Consider the following 27,480-nt stretch of genomic DNA (forward strand, 5'->3'; position numbering starts at 1 on the left):
TTGTCCATGTCTATTCTCATAGTTATATACAATGCACGGAAAGTATTTCGGATAATTATTCCATTCCTCTTTTGCTTATTGCAATGCAAAATTCTGTCATTGTACACGCGCATGTTTCAGAAAATCGAGAAAAAAAGTTAAAGATTGTTGCTTCCAGCTTCATGTGCAAGAATTTATGACCAACTTTGGACAAGCGGCAACAAACGCTGCAAGAGAAACATTCCAGCAAGCGACATTACGCATTTGTTTGTTTCATTTTACTTAATCTATATAGAGAAAGATACAAGATATTGGATTGGCTCCACTTTACTAGGCTGATAATGATATGAGGAAATAGGTTAGGAGAGCAGGTACACTTCCACTCGTTCCTTCTCAAGATACTCCTGATGCATTTCCATACATACAAGACTATGCAACTATGCATCCCACATCCCGGAGGCACAGGTTTTCCTAGACTACTTGGCGGAGAATTAGATTGATGAACTGAATGCATCCTTTCACCCGTAAATACAGCAATATTTGAAAGTTTAGATTATTATTTGATTCCTTAAGTTGAGCTAATTTTTAAGTTTAATGGGAAGTAGAAATAAATTATTAATGTATATACTGTATATATTAATAAATTATATCTATCTATCTATCTATCTATCTATATATATATATACAGATTAATTCTACTTTTGAAGCAAAAACAGTACCAGAATACGGCTGCTGGAGAAGGCAATTTAACATTGCGGTGAAGATTGTGGAGACGTTTAGACAGAGTACTCGGGTCCTTAAGAGTAGGTTTGTGTGGCGAGGTTGACCTTATTCCGTACTTTAATGCAGTATCTCATTGCATTCATTTGGATAGTTGAAATTAGAATCCAATGAAGACAAGGTGATATTAAGAGGTCGCACCTATATACTAAATTAATTAAGGTTCATACCATTATTGTTCAATGCCATTTTTGTTTTATTTATAAGTCTGTGGGTATGTAATTTGTTCTTGTTGCAGTAAATCACGATTGCGAGTTGCAGTTCTTTATAAATTTATGTCAGTGTTTTGTTCCTTTCGCCAAATATTTCTAATATTGAGGTGCTACCAAAAGTTTTCACGAGATTCTGCGAAACAGGAATGGGTAAACTTGACAACGTTACACACTGATAAGACATTCTGCAAAACAGGAAGTAAACAAGAAAATGCAATGTAATATAGACATTGAAGTAGATAGGATCGTAAAGTTATAGATTTGTTACAAATTAGATTAAATAAATACTTATCTTATTGCGACAAATGAATTATATTGCTTTTAATGTTTTTTTTTTTACTATGTAGTAATATTTTCTGCTTTCTAAAAGCGCTTTTAAACAACGTTTCTTGGGTTTCATCTCTTCTGTTTGAAATCGGTTAACTTTTTTTTTATTTTTAACTAATTATCCAAATTCTTTCAAGACGTTGTTTTTCATACACAATATTATGTACAAATATAATTAATTATCAAGAACTGAAATTGAATTTGTATTTCACTGAGATGTTTTGTATTTAACAAACGCTATTAAACGCAATTTTTAAAAATCTTTTACAGGTTAACACGGACGAAATATGATATATACTATATTAGTAATGTGTACCATGCTTTCTGCAACTTTGTCACAGAGACTGGTTCCTGATACTCAACCAAAAATATCTATAGTTGGCAAAGAGTTATTAGGAAAATCATATATGGCTTTTACACGCATTTTAAATATCACAGGGAGCGAAATAAAAGCACACATAAAATATCAAAAGGTAAGATTCATCTCAGAGCACTATGTTGTTACTTATGGACTCCTAAAATTATTTTTAAAGTAACTTTTAGCTTCATTCTTTAACTGAAGTTTAGATCGGGACCTTAAAACAGTGTTTCTTAGATACTGACGTAGGCAGAGTGTCTTCTTGAACTTGTCAAACGGATATTTTTCATTGTTTGACGAAGATATGTCGATAACTACAGGTTGAGTCACTTGAAATGAGCCGAATTAAAACCTTCATTTAAAAAGATAATTAGACCTAGAAAAAATTTACTAGCCCCTATGGCATGTACAACTTTTGCTATTAATGATGTAATCAAGTGTTCATCGCAATTCAGTTTGTCTAAAAGCAGTTCACAAAAGTCTTTCTAAGGTTTTTGTTAACCAGACGTAGTTGTTGTACAGTCTATATCTTGTATGGATGATAGTGTAGGTCTACTTTCAAAATGCAACGCACTGATGTTTGCGATGTGTGCAGTGTTTTTGCGCGGACTTTCCTGCAAAGCCTGGCGTACAAGATCGATGTTTTCTGGTGTATGGACTCTCTTTGAAGATCCTTCATGCTTCTTGTCGACGATAGTACCAGTTTCTCTCAATTGTTTCATACACTTGGTAATTCCTTTCCTGTTTGGAACACTGAAATGCCACTGAAATCGCAGCTCCCACTGAGCAGCAACGATACTCTTCTAGCGAATAAAGGCTTCCACTGCTGGAACACGCACCTGCACTGGCCAACGTCTCATGGTAAACTAAAGGGTAGTGGGTCCTCTGTGATGTAGACGGTATGGCAACTAGAGCCAGCAAGAGCTTCAATTTATCAGTGTTGCAGCTTTCAAGTGTCCCATTTCCCGTGACTCACTCTGGATAAGCAACGTCGGCCATTAAAAAATCAAACCTCGACAAGCTTCGGAAATAATTGGTTTCGAGATAAGCGTAAGTATACCCTATACTTTCTTTCAAAGACTCAAAGATGGAAAACGACAATGTAATTGATGCATACTAAGAGTGAGAATTATTACCAAAATGTTTTTAGCATTATATTTGTCGTAAGTATTGGGTCCAATGGTGAATTCAGAAGATTTCTCGCAGGGAATAATTTTTAATACACGAAGTGTGAATGTGAAAATAGTACAACCAAAATTCAGTTAATCGATGCTCATCATGATGAGGATTATGACAACAGAGAGAAATTTTGTATCTCCGTACCCTGCAATCAATTGATTGACAAAAAGAAATAAGTTTACTAGATTTATACTTTCAATATCAGGTTGATATACTTGTTTTCCTTACTACGAAATACAGTAGAATTCCAATTGTCAAAATTAATGACTCTTGGACACAAATTGAATATGAATATATTCGAATAATTGGGGAAATCATAAGAAAAGTTATTCTGAAATAAATTTAAAAAATATTATCTAGATTCGTTATTGTGTAATAAAAATATTAATATGTTGGAAACAAGGTTATTATACGTACTACAAACAATTTTCAAAATACAGAAAACTTTCATTTAAATACATTCTTTACGTTGGCATAAATGCGAATTTTAAGGATTTTACTGAATAAATACTTTTGACGATCTGGTTGATGGGCAGTGGTTTGGAAGTCTGAATTTACATTTATTATGAAGTAGTGATATCTCACACAAAGAAAAAAACCGTATGTGGCGTACGTAAAAACGTAGGTTACATGCGTAGGCCTAAATCCTGTAGTTTTTGAACTTCACGTACAACCCTATGTAACATCCTGCAGCAAATGTTTAACTGAAAATATATATTTTATAATATTTTCTGTATAAGTGTTCCATCTACATAGCTATTTAACAGAGAAAGCAATTTCTATTAATTTTGCCTCACAGTGCTACTTTGATAAGAAGTACTTTACTATAGGCTCCTTAAGAGGGCTTTCTAATAAACGCTGATATTTTTAGAAAACCAGTAATACCCTATTACTCAGCAATTTGACAATTATAAACCTATATATATATATATATATATATATATATATATATATATATATATATGGTGTTTGAACTCCTCTTACAGTTGGAATTACAGGCTAAGATATAGATACTTCCTGAAGTAATTTACAGAATAGAAAACTCAGCATTAAAAAAAACTGATATCCAGAAACGTTAAATTTTCCATTTGTGTGATAATCAAGTAATTAAAGATAAATTTGATATGTAATCTAACATGGTTTTCTGGTTCTCTTCAGTAAATACAGGAAGTATCTAATATAGTTTAAGGACTAAATAGAGTACGATTTTAATTAGTCGTAACTTTTCTCTACACTCGAGTTAGAACCTGAGGTATGCTTATATAACTGAAAGCTCGTCACTTCCGTAAAATTTTAACAGCGGTAAAACTATTAGACTATAATTTTATCACTTTACATAGCCTGCATTTGTTTACAGTTACTTCAAAAGAATGTGCCAGATAAATTTCCGTGTGAGACCAAAGGGTTCCGATCCCCTAGTAGGCCTACCAGTGTTCATCAATTGATGCCAGGAGATATCGATGTAATCGCTGCTCTCGGAGAAAGTTTTTCTTCAGGCACTGGAAGTCTCTCTGTGCGTTTGCTGGATATATTAAACAGTTACAAGGGAGTAGCATGGGTCGGAGGTAAGTAATATTTACACTTATCTTCTAGGAACTTAGCTCCACACTATGATCTACTGTGAGTTTATTTGAATTTGATTGTACTTACACATTTCTAGTCTATTTTGTATATGTTACGTTATATTAGCCAAATGTAGCATTGAAACTATTTAATAATATATTGTGTGATTATTACTATTATTTAAAATGTTCTTGCTTTATCATCATCATAAGTATTCTGCCATTATTGGCAGCAGAGATGCAGTGAATCAGTGGGTCGTGGGTCAACAGGACGTGACCCGCTGCAGCACACCATCCATCGTACCCATTCTGACCTACCAACCCACAAACCAACTCTGCTCAGTGCATTGTAGACTGATGAATTTGTCTACGTTTTGCTTTTAAGGCCTCCATTTTCTTCCTTTTTTCCATTTGTTTCTATTTACTTACCTGAGATGAGCATATCTAAGAGAAAGAGAACTTCAGGCACTTCTGGACACGGTTATTTGTAATTGTAATAATAGCAATAGGACTTACTACTTGACTTTTGAGACACAGTCGAGTTTTACATTACTTTTTACCAACTTTAATTTGGTTTACTGTACTTTACCTTGATTTGAAACCTTCAAACTTAATCCTATTTTCCACTGAAAAGTATCTGTAATTCAGCAAGGAAATGACTACAGGTATATGATACATGATCTATGATACAGATATATGATAATTAAATTAAATTTTTCGTAATATGGCCCATGACAAATACTTTATCATTTTATATCATAAAGGTCAAATCCACTGGTATTGTAACAGAGCGGTGCGTAAGCGATTGGCCATAGAAATTCAAACTCCGCGTAGTGATAATTTCCCAGCTTTGTTTTATACAAGTGTAAACCCTGAAGTTAGTAGAGGGAAGGGCCTAGATAATGGGTCAGAGTTTATGACGATGGGTTTTGGTGGGTTGTGGGTCAGAGTGTACCATGGTGGATGGTGGATAAGAGTTGGTTATGTTGGGTCAGAGTGACTCAAAGTGGTGATGGGCTGTGGTGGGTCGTTGGTGAGAGTGGGACACGGTGGGAAATAGGTCAGTGGCTCATGGAGCAAGTTTCCATTCACGCACCCCATCTCAGATTCGCAGGGCAGGTCGACTGAGTGTCCCCCACCTGGAATCGAACTCGGGACCGATTGCACCATACGTGAAACGTTAGCGACTATGTTACGCGAGATGATTATGTGTGATTTAGGTATTCGAATCAAGGTGTAAAGTACAGGTTTGTATGTATATTATCTTGCATATTAATATTTAAATAAATTAGTATCTGCATATTAAAATGTAACCTTAAGGCTATTTTCCTGTAAATATTTAGAATTTCTTCTCGTTTATCGAATATTTAATTAGCATGGACACCTGACTACAGATAACTGCACTTATTCAGAGTATAATTTCTAATTATCATTACTTGTAAAATAGACGGGAGGATACGGACAAAATCTCGCAGCCGAAACTTCGCCGCCCAAAATCTCGCGAGCCAAAACCTCGCCGTCCAAAACCCCACGGGACAAAATCCCCCCGCGTTTTTGCTGATATGCTGTACATTACATCTATTTTTTTCAACCCAGTGTATGCTCTTATTATTATATCCTGCTTTCTTAGTTATTTAGTCAACTTTATGTTCTGATAAATAATCTTACCTTCTTTACCAGGGGGTGACGGCACTTGGGATAAGTTTCTAACATTGCCAAATATTCTAAAGGAGTTTAATCCCAACATAATAGGATATTCAAGAGGAATGATATTCGATCAACACAGGGACTCTAAGTTCATGATAACAGTAAATGGGGCTACTGTCCAAGATGCCCAATATGAGGCTGCCATACTGAAGAAAAGAATGAAAAGCGATCCACAGGTTGACTTTCAAAATGACTGGAAGGTAGGTCGATAATCTCTGTTAAAAATATGATTTTGTGCGCAATCTAGTTCTTTTAAAGAAAAAAAAACACTTCAAAATACTTATTTTCATTTGAAATGTTTTAATAGCCGTAGGCAGTAAAACTTTATTTAAAAGAGACCAAGAATATCAAGGACACAAAACTTTCCCTTTTGGTTTCTGATGGAGCATAAAAAATATTGAAATTTTGAAAATGGAGTTTGTAGATTAGTTAAAGGTTGTACAACAGAAACAAAAAGAAAACTGACGAATATAACAGAAAGAAAACTGACAAATATAAGCAATGCACTCAGAACTCATTACGAATAAAACCATAGGTTCACTTACGTATTCATTAAAAACATACTTAGGAAATATAAGAATAGTAGCTATAACATGTTGAACTTCAATAAAATCATCTCAGCACATTTCTTTGTCTCTTTCTCATTAATGTCCTATAAGTTTCAAGACGCATATTTAATTCACTGCGGAGTACTTTTATATTATGTTGATGCGATTAAAATGCTCAACTGTTTTATGCCACTTTCAAACCCACCTCGGAAAAGAACCTCGTTTACCTGAATTGTCAGAACAGTTTCCAGAGGCAACCAATGTATCAGTGGATTCCATGAGAGGAAAATCTGGAATCTACATTGCTAAGAAGTTCTCAACTATATGTTGCTTTGTCCGGTCATTAGAGAAGTTCCCAAGATGACGGAAGAGGCCAATAGTCGTTTAAAGTGTCATCAGGAGATCATTGTGGGAGAGAAGGGGTTTCATATTGTAACTTACTAAGGGACAGCAACTCTTCCTCTGCAATATATTGGTTTTCATTGAAGTGCAACATAAAGACATCATATCTGTTGACCAGGTTATTTCATGGAGTTCACCATTCTTAATGATCTTTAGTAAATCATTCCTCCTCGACGGAGAAGGATATGATGGATCACCTGGAGCATATACCACAATGACCAACTACACCTTCTGCAAGCGATGGATACTTTTGGATCCAACCTTTGGCCCAACTGTTTGAGATTCAAGTGGATAAATTTTTTATCAGAACAGGCAATCGAAAGTAAGATATCTCCTTAATTATTTCATACGCTAGAGAACCGCACAACACCAGATTGCGATCCTTCTTAGCTGGTATAAATTTACGTGGGAAACGTGACTCCAATTTTTTCACATTAATGATTGAGCGGAGGTGCCGAGCGATTTTGTAGAGTATATGCCTAATTCGTCTGGACCTACATCAACATATGTTAGAGTATTCGCTTCCACAGCGTTTCAGAGGACTTCATCAGCATATTCTTTAACAGGTGGCCGAGAAGTGCCACTTCTTAATGTTGTGTCACCGTTTACGATATTTCACAAACCAACAGCATATGGTGCGTTCATTTATCACGTCTGGCCCAAATGCATTATTAGTGTTTTCTGTGCTTCAGTTTGAACTCACAGAAGAAAATCACTCCTAATTGTTTCTCCAGTTTCATTGTCTTGCGATTTCAGACAACCCTATTCAGCAACATACTACCTCCTGAATGATTAGCGTTCCAGCCTAATGTACGGAATTTCTGATGTCGTACATTGACCTCGGATCATCCCTGGGTTACGATACAGAGGGTAATGTTCCACCTGACGTAAAACAGAATATATTAACTCAGTAGATGTACTAGTGTTCGTTTACAATGCTTGCCAGATAATTTCACAAAAATAAAAATAGAAAATCGAATTTTACATTTGGTGTTACAGGTATTCGAAAGTATCGGGAAAATGTTATATCGAGGTGAATAGTAGCAAAACGATAATTCATACAATGCTAGATAGTCAGCCTTCCCAAACGAACATAAAATGGACCATCGACAGTAAAAAAAATCAAATGTACACAATAAGTGCGCAAGTAATTTCTCAATAAACTTGACAGATTGCATGGACCATGTTGATCGGAATAATCTTAGTGGAATGACTCGGAATAATATTAGTGGAATGACTATACATAAACTAACATTCATAAGTGACAATTGAAGATTATAAGGACAGAAGATCTCTGCATGGTACGAACCTCAGCAGAAGAAAAGATATGCTCAACTCCAAAGAAGACATGATATAGATCAGTCATGTTTGCAACAATTCGCAACGAATGTCAGGAGTATTGGATACGCTAAGAGGTAAATAACGGTGGAGGCCGTAAGTTTTAAAAGTGTTATATGCCGGGACAGGAGGAAGAACAAAGGGGAGGTAACACTTTTGTTGATGGTTATTTTCATGTCCTGAAAGTTAAGTAAATCTGGATCCTGTTGTATTTTGGGTTAGGTATATGTCATTGTTGTGAAGTTAATTTATTGTATTGATTTATTGAAGATTTTAGTCGAAAGTAAGACTAAACAATACATATAACTAATTCACTCACCTTATGGCCTATGAAACCCGTATGTTCAAAGCCGTGTTCACAAAAGTTTTTCACTGACTTCTCCCCTGAGTCAACTGGATGCAGTTTCTACTTTGTATTTCTATTTCAGCAAGATCAATACTAATATTGTCCTCTCATCTATGCTTAGGTCTTCCTAATGGTAGTTTTTCGATTAGATTTCGAGTTAAAATTTTGAAGACGTCCCTATTTTCTTTCACTCTGGCTACATGACCTGCCCATCTTAGGATCCTAGACTTGATAACCCTAACATATGAAGGTCGTAATACAGAAATTGTAGTTGGTGTTTGTGACGCATGGATTGGGGTATTCAAGACATTAAGGGCCAATTTCCAAAGTTGTGAGGAAAAGAGACGTGCTACGCTTTAGCACATGGAAAAATAACAGTTTTTTTTTCATTATAAGAATTATTTACAATTCCGGACATGAATCTTCTAGCTCTGAAAGGAGCTTCAGATAGAGATCTTGAAGGTGAAATATGTTCAAAATGATTCGGTAAATGAACTTGATTCCATTATGCATTGAAGGCGCTAATTAAGTGTTACCATAGTTGAACACGCGGGTATTTATAAGTGAAATAAATATATGGGCAATGTTAGTAATTTTGGTATTCGAGTATTCGAAACCGAGTTAATCATATCTGATAGAAATCATTCGAAATGTTTAAACCTCAAGAGAGAATGATTACACTATAGACCGAGGTTTGGTACACACACAAAATACTAAATTCACGCTTCATGAAGGAAAACAGTCGGGTTAAATTGGTTATGTTGTGTGAAAGCATCATCCATCTGCATGAAGTTTACTGTAAGAAGTCATTTCGTGAATATGTGTGCTGACTAATTTAAATCTCCAACAAAGGATTAACATCAAATTCCCTGTAATAATCTCCAACTAAAATATTACAAATGTTAACACATGAATAAGATAATACATGTATGTCCAGACTATAAACATTCTAGTGGTATAAACGCTTCTCAGAGGGGGAATGAAGCGTCTAAGAATGATCGTTAAGGCAAGCCACAGTCCTCAGTTACTTACACAAACATCAACGATATAAGCAAGGTGATCAGAAGTGACTAAAGATCGAATGTCTCTGAACAAGTGTGCAGTCTCTGAACAAGTGAACTTAGAATACGAACTTTTTCTGCAGATTTTTACAGAATAATTAAACGTGAGGAAAATATGTTGTCTCAGACCAAGAAAAATCATGCTCAAAATTTAAGGCTATTTAAGTTCTTTGATATTTATCAAACTCTAACGTTTGAATGAGTTCCCGATGAGAACAGTTAATTCAGTTACTTAACACAACTTGACCTATACCGATGCCTTGACCAGATTTCATGAAAACGTGAGGACAACATGCCTCAACTCTAAAAAATATATGGATTCTACGCCAGAATACCGCATTGACCCACAAGGTAATTTCTGTAGCGCGAAAGCAGGATAGTTATTAAAAAGTAGTGTAATGAATAATCTCTTACACTCTATATTTGGCACCTTTTGATTTTTTATTTCCTCGAGACTAAAATATCGCCTCAAAGAAGATACTTTTGTTCAGTTGAAGAGGTCAAGTCGAAAATAGCATACCCTACGTGAATTCACAGAGTGTAACTCTCATTATCATTACCAACCATGGCAGCAGCGACTGCAGAAGTGTGTGAACACCGAAGGGAGCTACTTCGAAGGGGATGATCAGACCAAACAAAAAAGCGGTAAGTACCAGAACGAACATAGTATACTGTTGGTCAAAGGGAGAAAATTACCAAACCAATCACTTTAAGCCAATTACTACAACAAACTTCCAGACAACTATGAGACAATTTAAGGCGCTGGCTGAAATAAATAAATTAGAATATAGTCTACATGTCATAGTAGTAAGTGGTTTAATTAGGTGACCTATATCGGAGAGTATCTGGATCGGTTTAGTTTTAGAAAAATTACAAACTCCTCTCTTACGACAAATGATTGCAATAATAATGCAAATAAGATTGCAAAATCAACCGGAAGTGAAAACAGGATGGAACAAGAATATTTTATTGAATTTAGTAAGATCCATTCAGCAGCACTAGGAGGCATTTAAGGGTACATTTCGGTTAAACTTAATGCAATTTTAATTTTTCGTGTATTCGTAATAAGGTGAAGTAGAAAATTGATCAGTTAGTAAAACAACTGATTCCTACTATCTGTTCTGAACGGACGACACCAATGATAATATAAAGGTAACAAAGTTCTATCGCTTTCTCACCCACCACCTTCGAACATCGATAAGACCTACTGAAAGATCAAAAATAGTTTCCATCAGCATTGGCGACCTTCTGCCAATGTTCTGGAAGGCCATATATTCCATTGTGCTAGAACTTGGTGACCGTCAAGCGAAGAATGTATTAAGTGCATTTTGCACCTATACTAGGTATTTGAACTGGCGTTCTCTAATGTGATTGTCCAAGGAATGGAAGAGGTGATAGTCGGACGGTACAATGTCCGGGAAGTATGGAGGATGCAATAGCGTTTCCCATCCAAGGCGCAGAATGGTGTCCCGGGTCATCCTAGCCACATGAAGCTTAGCGCTGTCCTGTAACAGGAGAACTCCTTTGCTATTGAGAAGTGCTGGAACAAGAGTTCTGAATTTTTCTTGAACACGGCTCAACTTCTGCCAGTAAACAGTTGCATTGATGCTCTGACCAGCTGGTAGCAGTTCCCGATGCTCGATGCCGCGAACAGTTGACCAAACACACAAGAGGACCTTCTTCCGGTGTAGTACTGGTTTCGGCTGTTTTGGAACCGTTCATGGGATGTTAACCAATGATGACGGAGCTGTGGAGCTCCGTACAGAACCCACTTCTCATCACATGTCAACACCCTGTCCAGAAATAGCTCCTTCCTCAGACGAGAGAGCCAAGAAACACAGGTGTCTGTTCGCGTTGCCTTCTAGCCGGAAGCAAATCATGTGGGACCCATCGACCCAACTTGTAGTGCTTCCCAAATTGATGGAAGTGCTGCGAATGGTTTCTCCAGTCACACTGAATTGTAGTCCCAGTTCCTCACATGTCTAGCCACTGTTCACCTCAGTTGCTGCCTGAAGATCTTCATTTTCTACATGTGTTGCTCTTCCGGCACGTTGTGCGTCTTCGAGTGTATCGTTGGCGTTACCGTCCTTAAACTTGTTAAACCACCGCTACACTATCCGCGTAGTCACGACACCCTCACCAAAGGCCTGGCGTATCTTCTGTTCCGCTGTAGCGGCGTTTGACGCCAGTTTGAACTTGTACAGCATACACGCCCTTATGACGCTCTTTGGAGGTCCCGTGTTCACTCTGTCTTTACGCAAGTTCATGGTGTAACTGAAATGCCATAACCAGGTATAAATATACCACATTGACTTGATACCTAGTCTTCGGTTCCAAGCGCTGCTATCGGCTGAAGGAATTCCACTGCCTTTGGCACAGACGGCTACAAGGCTCTCTCGCTTAGCAGTAGCTGAACTCTTATTGGCTCAAGGCGTGGGTGTGTTGAGGGTGTGAGCTTTAGTTCACATTTTTGCCACGGCTCAAGACATTTTGGCAGCACTATAGTATGTTAGACATACCAACACCAACGACTGACCTTCCCTTATCTCCATTCTCATTCAACTCATGGTGTGAGTGCCAGTTGAACAGACCTCCACAAAAGCGATAGAACTTTCTTGGTTACCTTTGTAGTTAGGAAAATGAACAGTGAATCAAGATTACTATGCACAGATTTAAGATTACAATGTATGACATTCTCGACAAAGATGCCTATGGACTGAGAACAAAAAATAGAGCTATATTTAATCATTTCCACAGAATGTCTTTGTAGATATCGATCACAGAATGATATATCTACAACTAGTATTAGAATAGAAATATATACAGAGAGTATATATATATATATATACTATCTGGCCATTCGTCACCGGACACCCCTCCGAAAGTGCTTGGGATCGTCTGTGCACGTGGCACGACACTGAAGTTTGGGGGGCTCATGAATAAGATAGGGGGGCCAAGTCATTAAAAATTATCTTACAAATATCTAAATTGTGATTTTCCTATTAATAATAGTATTTTGTATTGAGGTTTGAAGGGGCCATGAAAAGTTTAGGGAGGCAGCTCTCAAGTTGCGGGCCTGACGCGAACTTGGAGAAGCGGAAAAAGGGATGATTATTCAAGCCCGCAAGTTTGGGTATTCGACCAGTGAGGTTTCCAACAAATTTCAGATACCCAGATCGACAGTGAGCGATGTTATCTTGAAGTGGAAGCGGGAGGGAGTCATGACATGCCGATCCAGACCAACTAAACCGACAATATTAACAGATCGTGACCGTCGAAGCTTGAAACGTGTGGTGAAGTCAAATCGGAAGGCATCGCTACAGATAATGTCACAGGGGTTTCGATCGGCTTTCTGTAATGTTGCAAGTGATCGTACTGTCCGCCGAGAGATCATCGCATTTGGTTTTCATGGTCGTGCTTCAGTTCACAAGTCGCTTATCATAGCCCGCAATGCGACCCGTCATTTACAGTGGTGCAAGGAACGCCGCCATTGGACTCTTGAGCAATGGGAATCCGTGCTATGGAGTGATGAATCGCGCTACCAGATGTGGCGGTCCGATGGAGGTGTGTGGGTGTGGCGTACGCCCAGAGAAAGATGTTTACAAGAGTGTATCGTACCCACAGTGAAATTCGGTGGAGGTGGCATCATGGTGTGGATATGCTTCTCGTGGTATGGTCGCCGATGCATATCAAACGATCCTGGACAATTATGCTGCACTGTGGGCACAATTCGGTATTGTTCATATCTGTTTCAGCAAAACAATGCTCCATGTCACACTGCAGATGTTATAAACATGTGGTTCGAGGCCATAGGTGTGCAAAAACTTGATTGGCCAGCCCGAAGTCCTTATATCAACCCCATTGAGCATCTTTAGGACGAGTTGGAGCGTCGCTTGAGAACCAGGCTATGCCGCCCAAAAAACACTAGAGAGTTGTTCGCCGCTTTGCAAGAGGAATAGAGCAAGATTCCCGTCGAAACCTATCGCAAGTTGATGGAAAGTGTTCCTCAAAGGGTTGTGGACGTAATTGCGGCAAAAGGTGGCTCCACATGATACTGATGGACTTGATGGACTGTTGAAACCGTATTAACGTACTAGTTAGGGGTGTCCGGTGACGAATGGCTAGATTGAGTATATATATATATATATATATATATATATATATATATATATATATATATATATATATACTCTATCAGCAAAGAGTTCCAACGTTGCCAACAATTTTTAGAATATGATGAAGGGAGTTTGGAGAGACTTAAAATAAATTTTCGTTTTCTTAGATGGTATTTTAGTTGCAGGGCTGAACAGAGAAGGATGTTTTAATATGACTTGACTAGTATTAAAGTGATTAAATGAATACAATGTATCAATCTAGTTTTGACATAATGATGAACATTTAGGAAACACTATTTCAGCTGAAAAAATTACAACTAATTCTGCTGTGTATACTTCTGCCTTTCATCGATGTACCACTGGCAAGTTACAATCCATCCGAACGGAATAATTTTGCGGAATAATAGTCTGATATCTCAAAGCTCCATTATACAAGAACACTTAATTTTACCTAATTACATAAAAGGCATTCTTCAGCGTTGTTCTTTTATTGCAGATACAAACTGTAATACATACACATAAGTACACTTGTAGCGTTCTCCGACGACCTTAAAACTATTAACACCATGCCAGTATGTACATCAAAGGAAAAAAGAGTCAAATGAAATGAGTTTTACGTCCCACGGTTATGCCTGCTAGGCTAAAGGAGACGGTGATGATGAAAAATGAATGAAATGGTGGAATGAAGAAATTGGGAGGAAACGGGAGAACCCCGAGGAAATCCATGCACATGGTGTTTGTTCACCACAAAGTTCACTTGGACCGAGGTGGGAGCGAACCAGGGATGCCATGCACCAGAGGTGAACACTCTCCCACTGAGCCACCGCGGCCCGTATGTATATCAAAGAATGAGACATTTTTATTCTATAGTAAGTAAATATTTTTTTTAAAAAAACGTTGTCACTATCTATATGAAATATTGTAAACCGTACGATATCTTCAATTACACATTAACAATCTTTCCAGCCAGTTTGCAGTTTCCAAAACTAAGATGTTTCTATACCCTACTTTGGAATTATCAGCTCGAATATTGCTGATTTCAAATGGTAGTTTTTACCTAAGTCAAGACGAAATTACCGAATGTACAGACATTGAATATAAAAACTAGAACGAGGGAATACCATATATATTTAGAAGAACTTTTTTTTTTTTTTTTTTTTTTTTTTTTTTAGATAAAGTGGATTTTAAACAGATTGAACGTTAATAAACTGACACAATTTCTCATTAGCTTTTCATGAGAGTGAGTTGAATATTGGTACTACTTCAGGTTAACATCGGTGGAAAATGACACAAATACTACCTAGGGGAGGAGTATAATTTCACCTGCGATGTTTTACATAAAATTTTTGTAGCTTTTAGAACTAATTTCAACACCATAAGGGTTATATTTGGCGTTGCTGTGTAGCTTTTCTATCAAAGCTACTATGAGTTGATTTGATTACGTAATATAATTAAGTGATTGGTCTAATATTACTGAAATATAATCGGTGTAGGCATACTTTTCGCACCACCATGATTACTATATAATTTTTTTATTGTTTTTATATTGTATATCCTACTTTTCTTTTCAGATGATCACCATTAGTCTTGGTTCAAACAACTTGTGTACTTACCAGTGTTATGAAGATCGGAATAAGAGCGTTCAATCGCACAAAGAAAGTCTACGAAAAGCTTTAGATTATATTAAGAATAACATTCCACGTTCATTTGTTAATTTGGCACATGGACTTAGTAAGTATGAATTTCGTTTGAGATTATCATTCAAAACATCATAAGCACTAGTATTTGCTAATAAAAACTGTTTTTAATATAGTTCGACATTAAGGGAATTGATGGTTTCGCACTAGAAGTGAAATGAAATACTCCAGTTTTACGTTACACGATTATGCAGACTAGAGCTCCTTTGTGGCTAAGAGGTTAGCTAATATGGAACGGATTCCACGTTAATCAGTAGGTGCACGTCTCATATAGCCTCCCTATTGAAAGGGACGTTAAACCCAAAATTAACTCAACTCAACAAGCTTATGCCGGTTAGGCTAAAGGAGGCGGTGATGAGAAATGAATGCAATGGTGGACTGAATAAAGTCGAAGGAAACGAGGTACTCTGTGAAAACTCACAAACACGATCTTCGTCCACCACAAATCCCATTTGGCACAAGGTGGAATCGAACCAGTGCCCCCACACACTAGAGAAGAAGGCTTTACCACTGAGCCACCATGTCGCCCTAGGTTTCGCGTTAGAGTGATGATTCGATCTTAGGAGTGTGAGAGCATGCTGGGTATACAAATTTTCTCATGATTCTGCCGCTTTCATTTATATCCTCATTTCACCAACATTTCCGTGATATTCACATGCGAATAATCCATTTCCTTTATTTGATTAATTGGCTGATTTATATTTAAATTCTTTGCCAGCAGCGACATTACATAAAGTTGACGACCAATTTAAAATAGTATCTGATCCAGTGTAGTAGGTTCGATGCTCTTCCTCTGGGATCCGAACACTCAGGGAACACGGCGTTGTCACCAACGAACTAGACAAATAATAAGACCCTATCTCTTTCATTTTATGGGCATAATTGTAAACTGCTAAACTAATAATTTTATTTCCTTTATAAATATTTGAGATCGTTAATGATTCATAGTATTTCTAACGGAGGCTTGTATCATGATAACTTTTGTTCTACAATTTAAGTTTAGCTGTAGTCTTGGGAAGTAACGTGTTACTTTTTAAGTAACGTTTTCTAGTAACGCCTTACATTTTTTCCAAATTACTTGTAACAGTAACGCGTTACAATTTTTTAAGTAACGTACCTAGTTTGCGTTACATTTCGGATGAGTAACTACAATATATGTATTTTTTTCGGAAACAAATATTCTTTCCTTTAAGTGAATTTCCCAGAATGGACTAATGGAGCATCAACTACGTATGTCAGTGACCGACAATCGTCGACACACATAGGGAAACAGGTATCATAGTGCTCCTTGTTGTTTTTGGAAGATGAAGACAGCCTCAAAGAAATCACGTGAACTGTTTGCAAGCAGCACCTGGAAGATTTTGTTATAGATTTTGACAGCTCCAAATCAATACATTCAGTGAGTGAACTACGAGTGCAATGGCATCGGTAGTTTATTTTACTTTCTGTTGTTTTTATAAAAATGGAGAATGAAAATATTTTACCGTTCGAAACATTTGAAAGAATACTTTTTCTTAAAGGTTGAGGATGATGGTAGACAGAATTTGAAAGTAAAGTGTTTGAAGTTTCCCGGCGGGAAACAACTAGGTTGGCATAATTGACGATATATAGTAAGGGGTTAATATGAGTAAACTGTGTTCTGATGAGCAGGCCTAATTTATTACTAGAAAATAATTCGTTGAAGGTATGCACAGAATTCTCTATACTCTGTAATATTGGAGTTCTTTCAGATCAGTTTACGTATCCTAGAATCCCGTTGAATAACTATGAAGTTGAATGAAGTTTGAAATAACTATAAAGTTTGGAAAAGGAATCGAAAGCATGTATCGATTTTAGAGTTACTGGCAAGTTTTGATTCATCCCCAGTTTCATGTGTTCTAATTTTATTAGTTGTAGTGTAACGTTTCTCTATATACTTTAATTTTAATAGCAGCCATTTTTTTCTAACGCATAGGGATGGGCACAAATCGAGCTAAAACTCGACTCGACTAGAATTGAAGTCGAGTTTTGAGTCGAGTCAAAGAAAATTTTCTCGAGTCGAGTTCCGAATGGATTTACTGTTTTTGACGTCGAGTTTGATAAATCACTCTCTCGTTCAGCTCGTTTTAACTTGTTTTGAAATCATGGCCTAATTACACTGGAAAGCGAAAGCCATGAGAAGTGTAAGCAGTAAAATAGAATTGACCTACTTTTAGTGTTGCTCACGAGGGGGTACACTGCTCGAATCTCATCTCGTCTTGATAATGAGACCACAAGATATTTTTATAACGAGCTCAGTTCGACTTGGCTCAACTGAGCCAATGGCTTTAGCCGGCTCGGTTCTGCTCAACTGAGCCGAGGGCTCTAGCCGGCTCGGTTGGGTAAACTGTTACCTGGGCTCACTTCTCGGTTCGGCTCAATACAGAATGAGCTGTGAGCCGAGTTGCACGAGTCGTTGACAATTCTAAACCCGGGGCGAACAGTTTGGAACATATTTCGCCAGCGCACTATAACTTGTAACAATGTTTGACTCGAGCCCGAATACTCAACCTAGACACTCAACCCAAATTTAGAAGCTCGTGTCCAATGTCCTTGACTTCTAGACTTCACAACTACCGAGGTTGGCAATCAAATAGTTTTTAGTATTCAGATACAAACCGTCTACCGGTATCTTTCATGTACTACCATGAGCAAAATAAATGACGTGTCTCTTTATTTTGAAGTTTTTTGAAAATATCTCCGTTTTCTTTATATGTTCGAAATTTCGGAAGGTTTCCCCAGCAGGACAGGTTAATAACAAACCCGTTTTTAATATTTGTGTTAGATATTAGCTTAAAATAAAGAAATTAGAAGCAAAAAACATTAAATCGACAGAAATCTCGAGAATTACCAACTCTGCTAAAGTGGGAAATTTTCAAGAACACGAGGGAATTCTGCATTTCAACACGAAGCAGCGACATCTATGTCATTGAGAGAAATGTGGATTAAATCTACAAACTAAACTTTTAACGAATATTTCTAGTATGTCTTATTATATGCATTATCTGCAAACTCCAAATATATGAATATATGCTAAGTATTAACATAAAGATAGAGCAAATAGTGGAAATTATCTATGGAAAAGGACGAATTGGTAGGACGATCGTAATGAAATATCGTCTTTACCGGAACAGGCTCAGTTCACGTAAAAAGCAAATAGCTCAGTTAGTTAAAGCAACGAGTCTGTATGCTGAAGGTAGCGGGTTCGATCCCCTGGAAATGCCGTTGTCACTTTTTTATCACTACACTACGGTTATTTTATTTATTTTTTTATGTGGGAAAGAATCAAATTGTAACGTATGTGTAAAACTCATGACGATACCAAAAAAAGAAAAAATGCCGTTGTCGCACTTGCACTAGCGTCCCTAATTTTGTTTGCAAACAGTTTCGTAATTATTTCCCCTGTGCTCACTGCTCACCATATGCTCGCTGGCGCATAACGAATGTTTCCCAGTAAATGTTAATTCTAATTTGGAGAATTTTATAAAGTTTCACAATATTTCTCACTAGATAGTCTTCTATCTACGTGTTTGGATATTTTGATAACAGATGTCCCTATTAAATCTTTAATTTTCCCTAGATGTTTAATTACGGAAAAGTTTTACAATGTATTTGTATTGAATTGAAATTGTTTTGAATTTACTACATAAGGTAAGTAGACCCAAGGAGGAGAACTCAAGTAATTGATATTCTACGTAAAAGCAACCTATTGTAGAATGATGATGCTTCTTACCTTCAGCACATAATCTTTACGTTAGAGAGTCAGACAGAGAAAAATCCTGTTTTTCCTCCTCTATGACCACCCATCTTAAACCTCTACATATCGTTGTTCGTCTCACAAAATTTCGGTGCTCCAAAAACATTCAAATAATAATAATAATAGTAATAATAATAATAATAATAATAATAATAATAATAATAATAATAATAATAATCCTGAATATGCCATCCTTACATAATGTAAGGATATCTTAGTTTCCTAGTTTAAATCTTAAATATCTTAGTTTAAAATGCTTTCTTTAGTACTTATTTGAGCAACCACGTAGGAGGGGGTACGACTTTTTATTTTGCCCCTCTCATTTCAGTACCCTTCCAACAGAAAGTAATTTTTGATAAGCAGGACAGACAAAATGAATAAGAAATATATTTACAGCATCCTCTCCCCTTTCATGATTGGAATATCACGTAATATTTTTTATTCTACGAAAGATGGCCCTGTGCGGTTAGGGGTAGGTAACTAAAAGAATACCTAATATATAGCGCCCCTTGATTGTAATATTGCCGCTTCTTTATTTGTACGAAGGAGCCCCTACACAATCAAGGGTGACAAAAAGAATAGGAAGAGTGTCTATTGATTCCAGTGGTGGATCCAGCACGAACTCCTGGGGGAGGAGAGGGGAAGTGAAACATTCTTTTGATGATGTGAAGCTGTCACAAATTACCACTTAACTAAACTAAACAATAGTGGGGGGAACCGGAACCCAGTCAGTTTAAATTGATGTAAAAGTTTAATTTTTGGCTTCATATTAAAGTTTTGGTTTCAAATGAGAGTTTCAGTCCAAGTGGTCAATGATCAAATCTCGTGGGGCTCTTCAGTGTAGGCTAATACGGCCCCCTTGTGAGAAAAGGCAAAATTGTTAACATGTTTATAACTTTCGAATTTTTCGTCTATTTTAAAGAAATATTTTGCTTCGTATTAAAGTGTTGGTTCCAAATGACAAATTCAGTCCGAGTGGACAATGATCAAATCTCCGCGGGGTAGGGGGGGGCTCTTCAGTATAGGGGGCTACGGCTCCCTTATGGGAAAAGGCAAAAATATGAAAATGCTTATAACTTCCGAATTTTCCGTCTATTTTAAAGAAATTATTGGCTTCATATTAAAGTCTTGGCTTCAAATGACAATTTCAGTCCGTGTGGACAATGATCAAATCTCGGAGGGCTCTTCGGTGTAGGGGTTTCGGCTTCTTTATGGGACAAGATTCACGTAGTTGATATTGCAAAATTGTTTTATATACATAAGTGGAAACTTGCACTATTTGGTTAATTTTACCTCTTATGTTTTGCAGATTCATATTCCAAGCAATAGTTACTCCGCAGAGCTAAAAGAAGGCACTTACTAGTTTCATTAAAATGAAATGTCTTTTATGAGAGGAGCAGACGAACGAACAGGCACCCAAACGTTGGTTGAGTCGTACAGTTGAAACTCGTTAAGCTCGCTTCAATTATTATTATTATTATTATTATTATTATTATTATTATTATTATTATTATTATTATTATTATTATTATTAAAGCTTTTTGCTCCTAATTTAGTTATTTTACTTTATTATTTAACGAATATATTGAAAATTGTCAGAGACACGTATGCAGTAATTTATTTCGGGAGGGGTCCGACTTCAATATTAGGATAAATTATAATAAAATTTTAAAAGATAATCCCCAAAATTAGGCTAAATTTACAGAAAAGTTGGGGTTTCAGAGGGGGTCCGGACCCCCTGGACCCACCCCTGAATGCGTTCTTGTTTGTCAGTAACATTTCCTCATTTTGAAACCCTCAAAAACTTCGGATAGACTATATAAAGGAAAACGAGTTATTTTCGATAAAATATCACTTCAAGGAGACGCGACAGTTTTATTGCACATGGTGGTATCCAACGTTCACAAGGGCAAGAATTCCTTCCCTTTTATTCTTTTGCTATTGTGCTGTATCGAAAGGTCAGGTTTGTAACATATTACTCCTACGAACAAGCATGACTGGCAGATAGGAATACTGAACACAACTCCAGAGAAATGCATGCTGAACTTACGTTTATAGCTACGCTTTGGTGATTTGCCCTCAAGGTCAATCGAGTGGTAATTCAGTTCCGTCTCTGTTCTTAAGCCATGTTCGTATTACTTCGAACAGTTTTGATAATGAAAAGCATGCCTCTTAATATAACAGACTTCTTTCGTGTAAGAAATCGAAACTCAGTTGGTCAGAGCAACTAGTCTGTAAGAATTAGGTTGTTAGTTAGTTAGGAGCCCAGTACGAGTAAGGGTTTTTATTACTATTGTTTTTATCTTTTTTATGTGAGGAAAAATCAAATTGTGACATCCCGATATCAAATGTATTTGATTAGGTAGCTTTGTCTTAGCTAAACTTTAAACATCAGTAACTGTCGAAATTATTTCACTAACCGATCACTTACTGAACATTTCAAACACGTCAAACCAGTGGCATAACATGAAGGTTAACCTCTCCTCCGCAGTCCTTAGTTATGCGTCCGTACTTTCAAGGGCGGACTAAGGGCCGGGCGACTGCCCGGGGCGCCAGAGAAAGAGGGGCACCAAAACGAGCCTCAAAAAGTAAATTTTATAATGTGCTTTCTACTGACGTTTTTGGTTTATATTCTTGTAAAGTAGTGGCAATTATATGATCTTTTTCCACTTCACTATGGAAGAAGAGAGTTTCATAGTACTAAGGGGGCTGTATCGAAAAATTGAGAGATGGCATGTAGAATAAAGAGTGCCGGGAATTAAGTATTGTTTGTTTGTTTGCTTGAGTTTAGCGTTCCACGGTTATGCCTTAATGGGCAAGGGAGATGTGGATACTAATTATAGTGGAATCCGAACCACTTTTATCGTTCAACAGTAATCCACCGGGAATTGGACCCGGTACCACAGAAGGCAGGCGTGCTAGCCACTAGACCAGGGGGGGTGGAGTTGGTATTGTTTATAGCGGGCCATATTCTTTGTGAAGTTTTCCTAGGTAAGGATTTCTTTTTGAAAATGGGTTTAAAACAGGGGCGTCATTTAGGGAGGGCAGGGAGGGGCATTTGCCCCCCCCTGAGTTTGAGATGTATATAGAGTTTATCATTAGAATAGTAGTAAATCAGTGAAAAACGCGAAATTTTACTTATATCAAGAGGTCTTGCCCCCCCCAAAGCAAAATCTGAAATGACGCTCCTGGTTTAAACTATTAAAAACACTATGATAAAATGTAAAATATAGGCTACTACTAGGGGAAGGGCGCCAAAAAGTCACAGGATTAATAATAATAATAATAATAATAATAATAATAATAATAATAATAATAATAATAATAATAATAATAATAATAATAATAATAATAATAATAAATATGAATGTCTTTGGAGAGCCGAAAGTATGTGACACGAATCATTAAAGGTAGAGCTTTAAGATGAGTGGTCTTAGGGGAGGAAAAACAGGATTTTTCTCTCTCTGACTCTCTAACGTTAAGATTATGTGCTGAAGGTAAGAAGCATCATCATTCTACAATAGGTTGCTTTTACGTAGAATATCTGTTACTTGAGCTCTCCTCCTTCGGGCAACTTTGCTTATGTAGTAAATTCAAAACAATTTCAATTTAAGACAAATATTTATAGAGAAAATTAAACATTTAATAGGGAAATCTGTTATCAAAATATCCAAACACGTAGATAGAAGACTATGTAGTGAGGAATTGTGAAACTATAAAATTCTCCAAATTAGAATTAACATTTACTGGAAAACATTCGTTATGCATCAGTGAGCACAGGGGAAATAATTACGAATCTGTTTGCAAACAAAAATTAGAGACACTAATGCAAATGCGACACTTTTTTTTTTTTTTTTTTTTTGGTATCGTCATGCGTTTTACACATATGTTACAATTTTATTCTTTCCCAAATAAAAAATAAATAAAATAACCTTAGTGATAAAAATGACAACAGTCCTTCACGGGATTCGAACCGCCTACCTTCGGTTTACAAACTCGTTGCTTTATCTAACTGAGCTATTTGCTTTCTTACGTAAGCTGAATCTGTTCTACAGTAAAGACGATTTTTCATTACGATTGGGCTAACAATTCGTCTTTTTCCATAGGTAATTTCCACTATTTGCACTATCTATACGTTAATACTTAGCATAGATTCATATATTTGGAGTTCGCTGATAATGCATATAATAAGACATACTAGAAATATTTCGTTAAAATTTTCGTTTGTAGATCTAATCCACGCTTCTCTCACTGACATAGATGTCGCTGCTTCGTGTTGAACTGCAGAATTCCCTCGCGTTCTTGAAAATTTCCCACTTTAGCAGAGTTGGTAATTCTCGAGATTTCTGTCGATTTAATGTTTTTTGCTTCTAATTTCTTTATTTTAAGCTAATATCTAACACAAATATTAAAAACGGGTTTGTTATTAACCTGTCCTGCTGGGGAAACCTTCCGAGATTTCGAACATATAAAGAAAACGGAGATATTTTCAAAAAACTTCAAAATAAAGAGACGCGTCATTTATTTTGCTCATGGTAGTACATACATAGTGTAATATTATTATTAATAATAATGATACTAATACTAATAACACTAATAATAATAATAATAATAATAATAATAATAATAATAATAATAATAATAATAATAATAATAATAATAAAAGTCCGTAAGTACTCCTTGCTCCTGCTGCTTGATATATCAATGATATTCAATCTTGTTTATTCTTGTTGTAATTTTCAACTCATGCAGGAGACTGTTGTCCTTTCATTTAATCTGCATTCCGCAGTCAGTGATTACAGCGACTAAGTGTTCACTGACTTGAGAATGTAGATCAATCGAAAGAATAACAGTCTCCTGAATGAGTTGACAGTTGAAACAAGAATAAACATGATTAAATATCATTGATATAGCAAGCAGCAAGATCAAGGAGTACTTACGGACTTTTTATCAAGTGTGCATTTTGACTCGACTTCTGCTGATAGTGACATTCATCACCGGTGCTGCTGTGGGTGTGATAAGACAGTGTTACAACTACAGGAGAAAAACGAGATTGAGAGCCTTGACTGGATTAACCATTCATCCTACTTTATTTTCCAGTAAATTTCCAGAAGATTTTATGAACAAAACACCTCCTAGAGTATGACGTTATTACTTAATACTTTGACCCCCTTTTCCTCAAAAACAAAAAACGCGCTTTGTTGTGTGTTACAGTATACTAAAGTTATCTATTCCCAAAATTTCAGATTTTTTTTTTTATCCAGGCCAATTGGAGATACTTGACAGTGAAACGTGCTAAATTGGCATAATTCCCCAACTTTACGATTTTCTTCAGGCCTTTGAGAGCAGCTACAGTTCTGTACATTTTTGTGTATTAACTTATGACCCCGGACTACATGCACACACAAATTTAGACCTCTACGTTAGTTGTTTCCTCTTCCCAAACATGTTTTCAATGTCCAAAAATGTTGGTACTGTAGACCCTGATTTCGCCCCCTTCAAATGGTTTTAGGCAAAAATGTTGAGATCCAAGTTTTAGCTCTGCGCGAGTTAAAAACGTCCAGCAATTTTCAATTTGGTAGGAGAAATGCATGCTGAGATATTCAAAACAACGCAAACGTCTAAAATAAAATAAAAAAAAAGCAAAATGACGGCAACCGCTGTGTCGCCATGGGATGTAAAAATAATTAACTGTGGTTTTGAAGTACCCTGATATAGGATAAGCATTCATGAAAAAATTAGATTTTTTGAAAAGGTCGAGCGGCAATTTTTCTTTTTTCTCGATCACTTTGCATGGATTGACCCCACACAGAGAAAAATCCGTTCTCGGGACAGCGGTATATTGTATATACAAATATACAATATCCTCTTGCTTATTATAGAAATCAATACGCAGCATACGTTATGCCTTTAGGTGTTACATTATGCCGTTGCAGGATGTCTGACATCTAACAATTTTCCGTATATCACATGCATATACTTATATTACCTTCGTCAGCTATATGTTATATACGTCCATTGTATGTGAGATCCTGACTGCCTACATTGTTTCATACGGAAAGTACGTATAGATGGAACACTTATACAGAAAGTATTATAAAACATGCGTTTTTAGTTATACGTCTGCTGTACGTTAAGTCCAAAAACTACAGGAATTACGCATGTATCCTATCTTTTTAAGGACGCCACCTACATTTTTTTTCTCAGTGCATATTTTCCTCACCATCATCATTGTAAAGTAAAATAGCAGTAAAAAAAAAATAAACAAAGAACGAATTTTTCAGAGTTGTATTGATCGAAACGTGAAAGTATGCAAACTAATTATTATATATGCATGAGATCAGTACATTTTATATTTAGTTTTGGTTGATGCACTATATATATAGTTTTGAATTCGTACTTCTAATGAGCTTTCTGAAGTGAGTGCAAAATAAAAAATTATGTGCGCTTTAAACGTTAGTCACTAATAGCAATAAATACACATACATTTCCTTCAGCGAAATGTCCCCTCCCCCAAATAATTCCTCTTGGGTACAACTTGTGCCCTAAAACTTGCTTGTGGGCACCCCTCCTTTGGTTGTCTCTAATTGCACATTTAGAAATCAATATAAACATTTTAGAATTACTTTCGTTTCTTTTCTCTCATATATCTCTCTTAAAGCTGCAATTTTGTTACTTACTAAGATTTGTACCCTTAGCCTGATTTAAGTATTTCAATTATACCAGAAAGAAAAGCCAGTTTTGTGTTCCAGAGGCTGTATCTTAATGCATCAGTTTTTTTTTCTGCTTAAATCATTGCAACATTGCATGCTTGAGTTAATGGTCATAATTAACTATTTGCCGTCTGAAAATCTAGTGTTCTTCTGTCGTCAAAACGTACACGAAGTAAAACCATGAGTGATAAATTGAGTTCAAGATCAACATTTTATTTAAAAAAAAAATAATATTATTTTATGATGAGCTCTTCATTCGTTTTATATTCTGAATTTAAAACAAAACAATTCGTTACATCCTTGATTCCTTGATACTATTGTACCAAACGTCATCTAATTTGGAAAGCTCTGGTTTATAGATTCAGTTATGCTATTCTGCGCAATTGTAATAATTTTTATTCTTTTATTTTCTTTTGAAAGATATAACGGTGTATGGACAATTAAGGAATAGGCCTATAACGTGCAAAATTTTCAATAAGGTTGAATGTTCATGCCTATTCGGAGGAGATGAAAACTACAAATTCCAAAGACTGTGGGAAATGCAAAATTTGTATTGGCAAGCAGAAAAAGAGTTGGCAAGTATAAGTTATAAAACCTAACCTTAGAAGTAAGTTACAACTAATTATGTGAATAATAAGGACAATTCAGTTAATAATTTCAACACTTAGGTATAAGCTCTTTCAGTTTAGTAGTAAACTTGAAAGATGGCGCGAAGTGATTGTACTAAATTTAATAGCATGTTTAAATATCTGTTATCTAAGTTATTAAAGCTAATTATCTCGCCTCTAATCTCTTTATCGCATCCAATTTTCTCATTAAACATAGATCTCTTCGTTTTCCTTAATAATTCTTTTCGTTCTTTTTAACATTTATTTTCACTTTGTTTATAGCTTAACGTCAATTTATGTAATATTTTAATAATTTGCATTTCAGAGACTTCTGTATCTGGAAGCGAATATATTTAACAACCTCACCACCTAATTCAATATGTCCTCTTTATCTACAACTTCCTTAAATACTTCCTGTAAATCTAAGTAAATAATCTTATCCAAACTTAATACTCCTGTCTCCAGTTACATTTCCGTCTGTTATTTCCTTCCCTATTCTAACCTTAATGCATAAATTCATATGTAAATTTCCTTTGCGATGGACATCACCTTTACAAACACATGTATTTCTCGGATGCGCAGAAGTCTATTATCTATTGAGGATATTTTGAACTAACAAGGGAACATTCCGATTTGGTGAAAATGATTGCTAGCACTGCATTCAGCACCAAAAGAAACAAGAGAAAAAGAGAGTGTTTAGTGGCAGACCGTATACAGGGTGGGACGTAAGTGAGGGTAAAGTCAGAAGATAGAATATAGAAAATGTCTAGAAA

General features: G+C 36.2%; 1 protein-coding gene across 1 annotated transcript; it reads left to right on the forward strand.

Annotated features, from left to right (window-relative positions):
- The first annotated feature begins 1,606 nt into the window (after window positions 1–1,606).
- Window positions 1,607–27,080, forward strand: LOC145678849 (phospholipase B1, membrane-associated-like). The gene is made up of 6 exons (XM_081749417.1): window positions 1,607–1,771; window positions 4,193–4,400; window positions 6,078–6,304; window positions 15,486–15,645; window positions 26,520–26,674; window positions 27,033–27,080. Exons 1-6 carry the CDS (start codon window positions 1,607–1,609, stop codon window positions 27,078–27,080), a joined length of 963 nt encoding a protein of 320 aa, XP_081605543.1.
- Window positions 27,081–27,480: the final 400 nt, after the last annotated feature.

Source organism: Thermobia domestica, chromosome 1, assembly GCF_964235325.1.
Source record: "Thermobia domestica chromosome 1, izTheDome1.hap1.1, whole genome shotgun sequence".
NCBI lineage: Eukaryota > Metazoa > Arthropoda > Insecta > Zygentoma > Lepismatidae > Thermobia > Thermobia domestica.

Coding starts and splice junctions, on each gene's coding strand:
- LOC145678849 (XM_081749417.1), top strand. CDS start 1,607: ATGTGTACCATGCTTTCTGCAACTTTGTCACAGAGACTGGTTCCTGAT. Junction 1,772..4,192: donor CACACATAAAATATCAAAAG/GTAAGATTCATC, acceptor ATTTGTTTACAG/TTACTTCAAAAGAATGTGCC. Junction 4,401..6,077: donor GGGAGTAGCATGGGTCGGAG/GTAAGTAATATT, acceptor CTTCTTTACCAG/GGGGTGACGGCACTTGGGAT.